Consider the following 10,417-nt stretch of genomic DNA (forward strand, 5'->3'; position numbering starts at 1 on the left):
TGAGAATATATACAATTATTAACCAAAAACAAGAAAATTTGATATAACATTAATTGTAAATTTCATTAACATAATACAAATAAGTATAATGTATACTCTAAGTATCGAAGTACACGCTATCATGTTATGATATAATACAAATATATTTAACTACTAAATCCTTTCTAGGCCACTAGGACCCAGGGCCGGAGCTTATCCCCTTCTGTAGTGTGAAGCAGATGGGAGTTGTACTCCCACCTGGACGGGACACTAGTCTGTCACAGGTTATCCCCAGGAGTTTGCCGGTACCCATTGATACAGCTAGGTGGACTGAAGCGATGAAGCTAAAGTGCCTTGCCCAAGGACACAAGCAAATCTGCACAGCGGAGACTCGAAAACCCCGACTTTTCGAATGAAACCCCAAATCTCAACCGCTTCTCCAAACTGCCGCAACACAAATATATATACAAAAGTAAAAATATTACTACTGCAATATATAAAAAATATATATCAGCAGATGATTTTAGTATTATATTATTATTAATCCATATATGTTGTCATAGGCATGTTTTTGTTCCCCAGTGCTTTAGTTCGTCGGCTTTACTGGCCTACAGCTTCATTGTAACCGTTTTTAGCGGTTCTATTGTTTTATAGTCATTCGATCAGCAGTTACTTGTTTTGTAGGTACCGTATTCACGCTCATGGATCTTATGTCTTTTGTAATACCAGGGAACAGTGAAATTACAATTTCACTGTTCCCTAGTAATACAGTATACTTCTTATAAATTCCTCCGTTTACATCTGTGTCATTACCTGATGAAGAGCTGTGCTCGAAACATTGTATTATTTCGAATAAATATTGGCAATATCTTACTTTCGCTTTGCGTTATCATTTTTCTATATATATATTTTTTTCTAAATATATTATTTATAAACAGAATACATAAGACAACAGACTAAGTGTTCTTGCACAGCTGTGGTGACAACTTTGGGGTCTTTAAAGATGATATTTCGTGGTAATGCATACCATTTTGAGATTTTCGGTTAAATAGTATTTGTATGTATCTTTGAATGCCTGGAGCACTTGGTATGGAAAGTAATGCTGTGTTTAGTTTAGCGGAGGGTAGGAGTTTGGAAAGATTCTGATGGTAGCGTTTAATTGAATAATTTTCTATAAAAAAAAAAAGACTAGTATATTGTCTATGCAGCATATCTTTGTACAGAAAGAAAACAAATAAAATCAGTGTTAGAAATTTTGATTATTGGTTATTAAATAATTTTCAATCTTCTTACAGATTTAGATGATGTCAAGATTAATATTAGTTCTTATACTGCCGTAAAAGATGTCACAATCGAATGTCTTGCAAATGGCAGTCTACCTAACGTGGTAAAGCTCTTTAAGGATGGCGATGTTATCAAGAAAATTGAAAATAACTTGCGTTTAACATATAAGATAGACATTGTAACAGAGAGTGATGGAGGAAGATACAAATGTACAGCGAAAAACATAGCTGGTTCTAAAGAAAGTGAAACAACAGTTCTCAATTATTGTAAGTATAGGAATATTTGATAAAATAGGTTCATATGGTTTATAGATAAATTTTATTTTTTTACTTATACCAGAAAAATTAAACATAGTTACAGACATATCTTTGTCAGTACACATTTATCTAAAGATGACGAAAAAGTAAATTCTTTTATAATGTCTATGTTTTATGAGATGCCAATAAATCAAAAGTACTGTACATCAAACCTGTCGATGTTGACAGGATTTTTCCGAACATTTTATACAATATATTTTTTGATATAAAAGCATAATAAATATTTTTTTTATAGGATATCATATTTCAATAATTTTTTTTGAAATTTTCTTATTGGTACAATTTTAATTATGCCTAAATGGCTACCATTTATTAATAAGAATATTTGAATATTTTTATTCACATATTTTGACACTTCCATTTCCCAATTTCATCAGTTTGATCAAAATATTGTTCAAATTTTCGGTCCTGCCTTTTGTTTACTTTTTTTATTTTTTATTTTATTTTTTTTAATTGGATTCAATCCTGTTGATTAGAATTATTAAACATGTACACTTTGTTTTAAAAATATAATGGTATTTTACTCATTTTTTTTCCTTCATATTTTGTAAGTCTTAGCTTAAATCCCAGATAAACCAGTTGTGGCTGGTCTTGTTTAAATATTGTGGATCAAATATATAATTATTTAGTTACTGTATTATCATGTTAATGATACTGCATACAAGTTAGATGAATTTTTCAATATGATTATTATTGATTATTAATGCATATAGATAAAGCCATATTTTAATTTAAGTGTCTAAAAATTAGTAAAATAGCCTATAAAATGTTGTATAATTCTTAAGTATTACGTACTTTTATATTTTTATTCATACATATTTAAAAAAAAAAACAACTTAAAAATGAAACCGCATTCCGCATTAGGTTTTTGGAAACAGGAGAGCTTTAAGTCAAACAAGTAAATTAATATTACCTTATTGATGTTCAGAATATTGTAACTACAGATTTCCAATGAAGGATCTGCAACCCACCTTTGATATATGGTTGCTGAGGATACAAAATAGATAGATTGTAAAATAGATTGATATTATTGACGTCTTGTACTTTTCACAAATAAAAAAGAGCGTGTCTATTTTGAAAATATTGTTATATATATATATATATATTAAAATAACAACTTTATTTACAGACAGAGAAACTTGTCAAAAGACTGTTTGACTAAAAATACAAATTATACAAAGTTACATGACGTAAAAAACAAAAGTAACAATCATTACAGCAAACTGAGAATATATAAAATTATAAACCAAAAACAAGAAAATTTGAAATAACATCAACTGTAAATTTCATTAACATAATACAAATAAGTATAATGTATACTCTAAGTATCGAAGTACACGCTATCATGTTATGATATAATACAAATATATTTAACTACTAAATCCTTTCTGGGCCACAGGACCCAGGGCTGGAGCTTATCCCCTTCTGTAGTGTGAAGCAGATGGGAGTTGTACTCCCACCTGGACGGGACACTAGTCTGTCACAGGTTATCCCCAGGAGTTTGCCGGTACCCATCGATACAGCTAGGTGGACTGAAGCGATGAAGCTAAAGTGCCTTGCCCAAGGACGCAAGCGAATCTGCACAACTTTTCGAATGAAACCCCAAATCTCAACCGCTGCTCCAAACTGCCGCAACACAAATATATATACAAAGGAAAAATATTAGTACTGCAATATATAAAAAATATATATCAGCAGATGATTTTAGTATTATATTATTATTAATCCATATATGTTGTCATAGGCATGTTTTTGTTTCCCAGTGGTTAAGTTCGTCGGCTTTTACTGGCCTGCAGCTTCATTGTAACCGTTTTTAGCGGTTCTATTGTTTTATAGTCATTCAGCAGTTACTTGTTTTGTAGGTACCGTATTCACGCTCATGGATCTTATGTCTTTTGTAATACCAGGGAACAGTGAAGATCTTATGTCTTTTGTAATACCAGGGAACAGTGAAATTACAATTTTACTGTTCCCTAGTAATACAGTATACTTCTTATAAATTCCTCCGTTTACATCTGTGTCATTACCTGATGAAGAGCTGTGCAAATATTGGCAATATCTTACTTTCGCTTTGCTTTATCATTTGTCTATACAGTATATATATATATTTTTTTTTTTCTATATATATATTATTTATAAACAATACATAAGACAACAGACTAAGTATTCTTACACAGCTGTGGTGACAACTTTGGGGTCTTTAAAGATGATATTTCGTGGTAATGCGTACCATTTTGAGATTTTTGGTTAATTAGTATTTGTATGTATCTTTGAATGCCTGGAGACTTGGTATGGAAAGCAATGGCTGTGTTTAGTTTGGCGGAGGGTAGGAGTTCGGAAAGATTCTGATGGTAGCGTTTAATCTAATAATATTTCTTCTAAAAAAAGACTAGTATATTGTCTATGCAGCATATCTTTGTACAGAAAGAAAGCAAATAAAATCAGTGTTAGAAATTCTGATTATTGGTTATTAAATAATTTTCAATTTTCTTACAGATTTATATGATGTCATGATTGATATTAGTTCTTATACTGCCGCAAAAAATGTCACAATCGAATGTCTTGTAAATGGCAGTCTACTTACCGTGGTAAATCTCATTAAGGATGGTTATATTATCAAGACCGAAAATAACTTGCGTTTAACATATAAGATAGACATTGTAACAGAGAGTGATGGAGGAAGCTACAAATGTACAGCGACAAACAGAGCTGGTTCTAAAGAAAGTGAAACAACAGTTCTCAATTATTGTAAGTATAGGAATATTCGATAAAATAGGTTCATATGGTTTCTAGATAAATTGTATTCTTTTACTTATACAGTACCAGAAAAATTAAACATAGTTACAAACATATCTTTGTCATACACATTTATCTAAAGATGACGAAAAAGTCAATTCTTTTTTATGTTTTATGAGATGCCAATAAATCAAAAGTACTGTACATCAAACCTGTCGATGTTGACAGGATTTTTCCGAACATATTGTGTAGGTTACTGCTAATAAGAATAACATGAAATATCTTGTAATGAGGTGCCATCTTCGTATACGTACATTTAAAAAAAAAATTAACGAGTCATGAAAGAATTTGTTTAGGTGTCCAATTTTTTTCTTCAATTATTGACATAGATTTATAATGAAATGAAAAAACCTTTTCCAGTGTTTGGTAATTTAAAGTAGATTTGACAGCATAGCGGTATTCAAGTGCAATATTTTTACTCTAAATTCCTATAGGCCTATATAATGCAACTTATCAGTATCATTTGAATTGTGATTTTGTGTAAATGTGAGAGTTAGCAATAACTAGTGCTGTTCATTAGAAATTCAGTTTAGTTTGATTTACTTGCTTTCATCAGAAATTGAAGAAATAAGAATAAATATAAAATTAAGTATATCCATTTGTATAGGATAATGTAGCATAATGGTAAATCTTGGCTCTACTAGTAAACACCAGCAGTGATTTTTTCATGGACCCCTTCAACATATTGCAGTACTGTATGACAAGGAATTTACAAAATACTTATAATATTTCATGAAGACTAACAAATAAAATCCCCAGCTTAATGATATCAACAGCAACTCAGAATCTTGCTCAACTCAGTGGTGGCACCAGCGGACAGTCCAAGTGAGACCAGGTCGCTGTCAGGAGAGATGTCCAGCAATTTTTTTCAGAATTAGACCAAATTCCAAAGACAACCATGCATGTACTTCATCAATGCAAGCTTCTAAGTTACGAATTATCTCGGAGGCAGCCTGGGTACTAAAAGATGTGTATAGCCATAGAGGTATGGTATAGCTGAGTATCGTCAGCGTAGATGTGATATATAATGGCATGTTTATGGATAACGTTCCGGAGGACGCGTGTAAATGAGAAACAAAATGTGCCTCAAAGTAGAAACTTGAGGGACATAAAATTAATGGGAACGGGGCAAGACAAGACAGCATATTTCACTCCAATAGACTGTTTTCTATCTGTTATGTAAAAATTGAACCACGACACACTGTACCAGAAATACCTATTTGAAAGTGTACTGATAAGAATACTATGATCTGTCTTATCGAATGCGGCAGACAAATCAAGGTACGCTGACAAGGTTCAATTTCCTTTGCAAAGAACCTGCAGTATAAAATTTATTCTAAAGCAATTCAAACATCAAATTAAATATGAATATCAAATCAAGTAACATGGCAAAAATGAAAAACAAAGCAGAGCTTTTACATAATATGCAAGTCGAATGGCCGAGCAGTTAGGGCCGCTGCTAGCAACATCCATGATATCGGCACTCTGGTTCAAACGGCACGCTCACCTAACGGTTCTGGTGGTTCTCAGGATAAGGACTATAAACCATAGGCCCAGTGTATGTAATGGCTCATGTGCATTATAAAGAACCCAGCACATCCAGACAGAAGTGAGATACCTCGGTGTACTGGAAAAGAAAGCCCCCTATGATGGACGAGGAGAGTTGCTGGTACCGGGGAGCACAGACACGGAGGGACCCTTAGGGTCGAAGAAAGTAATTGATCGAGCTCAGTCCAGATTTCAAGCGCCCTGAGCATATTATAAAACTATATAAAACCATACAGTATTATCATTATTAGTATTATTTATATGAATCCCCCGTACAAAACAGAAGGGCTGACTTAACTAACTTAACTACAGCTGGTAGAACTATACCCCGCCGGACACAATACCGGTGTTTCTACAAAAGGTTTCAGGGTTGAAATAAAAACGTTTAAAAGAAAGAATTACAAATACTTAATGTTGAGTTCATTATGGAGCTCTCTTTTGAAAGAAGAATTGTGATTTTGAGATGTCAATAGTTGTGAGAGGTTATTCCATATTCTTACACCTTGGTATGTTATCCAATGTTGGCCTATTTTAGTTCTTTTAAAATTAATACGAATCTGATTTTTATTTCTGATATTAAGAGTGTGGTGTGACTCTACTGTTTGGAAATAATTGTCAAAGAGTAGAATCACAATAATGGCGAGAGTTTACAGTGGAAAAAAAAATGTAGCAACAGTTTTAAGATAAATATCAAAGATTTTGGAGAGTACATGTATTTTGAGAGTACATGAATTGCTGTGCCCCCCTTCCCTCCGCTGGCGTCAACCCTGTACCACATCCATCGTTCTTAGATTGAAGGTATGAAGCTCGGCTCGAGCCTCATTAAGAGTACGGTGAAGTAAAGATTACATTGAATCCTGTACTCTGCAAGATCACATTGAGCTTGGGATTTCAGCCATTGCGTTCGGCTCTGCGTCTTTCTTGCTTGGTTATTCTACAGTTGTCAGTGAACCATGCTTTGCTCCAGCACAGACTGCTGCTTTCAAACAAACTCGGAAGCATAGAAAATAATTATAACAATCAAATCAAAAGATATTTAAAACGATTCATTCAGAATTATAATTATCTTGAATAATTATTTTACTTGTGTATTTAGATCCACCTGAATATGTTGATTACATTACTGTTGCTCCTGGTGAGAATGTCACTATTGCACCAGACATTTTATCTAATCCTAATGAAGTTACTTACCAATGGATCACTGAATTGAATGATAAAGATACAGACCCAACGACCTTCACATTCAGGGCATCAGACGTTGTTGGCACAAACTATGCAATAACAGTGAAGGCTACTAATAACATTGGATCAGCAACCAAATCATTCAAAGTCACTGTCTCAAGTATGCTTTTAAATTTATAAATTAAGTTGAAACTGATTTTTGCACTATTTTCCATGTGTGCTTATAGTATATGAATGAAGGAGGAAGAAAATTTAGGTACGGTAGTACTCCGTTAATTTTAAATTTTAAATAATTTCACTGCACAATAAATTACTCAAAAATTGATTTAATTGAATATAGATTTGAGAGATTATTATTAACGTTTTCTGTTTTACAAAACAAAAGTACTCTATGCCTATCATAATCCTTTAGTGATATAATTACATTTGTTGATCAGAACGATTTCCAATGCAGTTTGTCGAAAGTTTGAAATTGTTTTCGAAACAGTTATACTCATGCAAACCTCGTCTATTTTATACCATTTACAATTCCACATTCCTCCTCTTTGGCCTCCTTCACCTCCTTTTCCTTCTACCATTATTACTGCTACTGCTTCTCAGCACCTCCACTACCACTGCCATATTAAAAAAAAAAAAAAAAATTATTGTGGCTATAAAAAAAAAAACAATTAAAGAGTGAACAATCCATAGGATTACTTTAACCTTATTTTTTAAATATAATTTTTTAGGTGTTGACTATTGTGTTTCAAATCCATGTGGAAATAAAGGGACTTGTATACCTGCTAATTTTGCGTTTACTTGTGAATGTGAACAAGGCTACAGTGGGAGATATTGTGAAAGTAGCATTTACAGTGAGTATCGTAAATGACACGAACTTTTTCATCATATCGATAAGCAATTGTCATCGTAAAAAAGTTTTGATTTACTAGGGACATTTCATCACATCTACAGCATTTTATTTTTTATGTATTTTTTAATATATTTTAAGGTTTTTCAATGTTGTTTATGTAAAACTCAGCAACCTAATAAGGAGAAGGAAGTGCCATGGGGATGGATAGGTCATACTTTAAGAAAAGACCTTACAAACGTCACCAAGCAGGCCCTAGACTACAACCCGCAGTGGAAAAGAAAACAGGGCAGACCCAAGAACAACTGGCGTCGCTCTACTCTACAAAACCTAAAAAATATCCGTTCCATTGGGGGAGGGGGGGGAGCCAAAGCTGCGGCACAGAGACGGGTGGGAAGGAGACCTATGGTGGACGCCCTATGCTTCCCAGGGACCAAGAGGATTAAGTTAGTCTTATGTAAAACTAAAATCACTAATTACGTAACATCAATTTTATTAGAATGTTCTTGCTGTTTCGATTTAGTAATGGCACGGGAAGGATTGTAATCCCATATACGGCTTAACAAAAAATATTTATTTCCTTATTCATTACCGTATATACAGCGTATTATCCAATTATGGAAGAAGTATTCAATGTGCTTTTCCTATGCGTATAATCAGCACTGCTAATTTCATTACGAATTCCTCACCCTACCAGATATACATTTATACTCCTGAGTGAAGAGAGGCAGGCAGTGTCTTGCCCAAACACAAGCAGTGTGACGACCATCAGTCTCGAATCCCGACCTGAAGATTGAAAGGCCAGCGCTTACACGCAGTGTCGCACGCTCTTACAATTATCCTTCATTTTAACATTGACTAGAAAACAGTAAAAACAACACGGAGGGACAAGTTCCTATAACCATAAGGTTTCTAAAGAAATATTCTATGATATGATACAATGTAATTCTTTTATTACCACGCCTGCAAACGAAAAGAAGTGATAGGTAGGCCCCTACTTTAAAATATTTTAAATAGTGAAGTTTTTGGTAGAGCAAGTGGAATAAAAAAAAATGTCGGAATTGCTATTTCTTGAAAAATTTTAGAAAAAAAAAGTAATATGCTGAATAATATGCCAAATAAACAAACAAGGAAACTAAAACCGTGGCACATCATCATCGTCATTACCACTACCAATCAACATCATCATCTATTATTTTCATTTATCGTTGTAATTGGTGTTGTTACCTCCCTACTTGAATATACTTCATTAAACATTCTATAATAAAATAATGAAAATAAATAAATAAAATGAAATAAAATAATTATGTTAAACTTAGACCTATAGCCTATAACGATTCACACTATAAAACCCGGCATTGAATTAATCGCATATACAGTAATACGTACCCTAGAGAAAATTCCATGATGCTGAGCTGTAAGATCTGCGCATTTCTACACATCTCTCTACTGTCTTTTATTTTATTTCTTCAAACACATATTTACAATAAACATAATTATTTTCAGACAAAAAATAAAAGCTTTCGCTTATCGAGTTTTGGCATTTAAATTTGACTACTGAATTGATAGAGGGTAAAGCACTGAAAGCAAATTTTCTGTTTGCGATTACCATACACCCACTTTTACTCCTGGATGAAGAGAGACAACCGTATGTAAAGCGCCTGGACACAGGCTAAAATGTACAGGGAAGTTGAGAAGAACTGCACCCACTGCGCCAAACCGCATTATTATGATTGAAATTGTATGAAATTTACTGTTATATCTTCATCCCTTCCAGGCACAAGTTTGACAATTGGAATATTGTTTGTGGGTATAATTGTTGGGGCCTTCGGAACGGTAATTGGTGGATTGATCGGCTACACGAGGATTAAACGGGTTTGTCAGATACCAAAACAAATTGTTGTTCGTGATATATTAATTAATAGTGTGCCTTCAACACATTAATACATAACACCCCCTCCCATTTCTGTTCAGTCAAATGATCCAAATTAAAATAAGCAATCTTGTACAAAATTATGTGTCATGCAAATCAGGCCTAATGGCTGCAAAGTGACTTGAAAATGAACAGATTTTTTTTAACGGGTTGAAAATTTATAGGAAAAGGACAAATGGTCTTTCACAAGTAGGCCTACAAAGTAAACTTCTACTGTTTTTTCTTGTTTGTCGTAGTGTTAAAGGTAGTTTAAAGTTTCATTTTTTTGTGGCGGGCTTTCCGCTGTTTAATGAGCAGTTTAATCATGGTTTAATAAACAAATAACAATGTGTGTTGGCAACATAATACTAAAGACAGAAACAAACAAAAAATAGAATGACAGAAAGAAATTACTGTAAATTCGTAACAATGATTATATTTTATTTCAATTCAGAAGGCACAAATAGGCAAGAGGAGTGCGAACCAAAGACAGAACTTAGATGTAAGCTCTTAATATTCTAATTCACCTCATCTTTGTCACATATCCTCTTT

General features: G+C 33.3%; 1 protein-coding gene across 1 annotated transcript; it reads left to right on the forward strand.

The window, feature by feature from the left end:
* Positions 1-1,050: 1,050 nt before the first annotated feature.
* On the forward strand, positions 1,051-10,367 carry LOC117121550 (hemicentin-2-like; the record flags this gene model as incomplete). The annotated part of the gene is made up of 7 exons (XM_033266786.1): positions 1,051-1,102; positions 1,275-1,529; positions 4,077-4,328; positions 7,021-7,266; positions 7,835-7,957; positions 9,731-9,828; positions 10,320-10,367. Coding segments are annotated over exons 1-7 (1,074 nt in total), but the record flags the coding sequence as incomplete, so codon positions are not given.
* Between the last annotated feature and the right edge of the window lie 50 nt (positions 10,368-10,417).

This window comes from Anneissia japonica, unplaced genomic scaffold (assembly GCF_011630105.1).
Source record: "Anneissia japonica isolate Jap-2015-1 unplaced genomic scaffold, ASM1163010v1 scaffold30730_len10282_cov116, whole genome shotgun sequence".
In the NCBI taxonomy this organism is placed as follows: Eukaryota; Metazoa; Echinodermata; class Crinoidea; order Comatulida; family Comatulidae; genus Anneissia; species Anneissia japonica.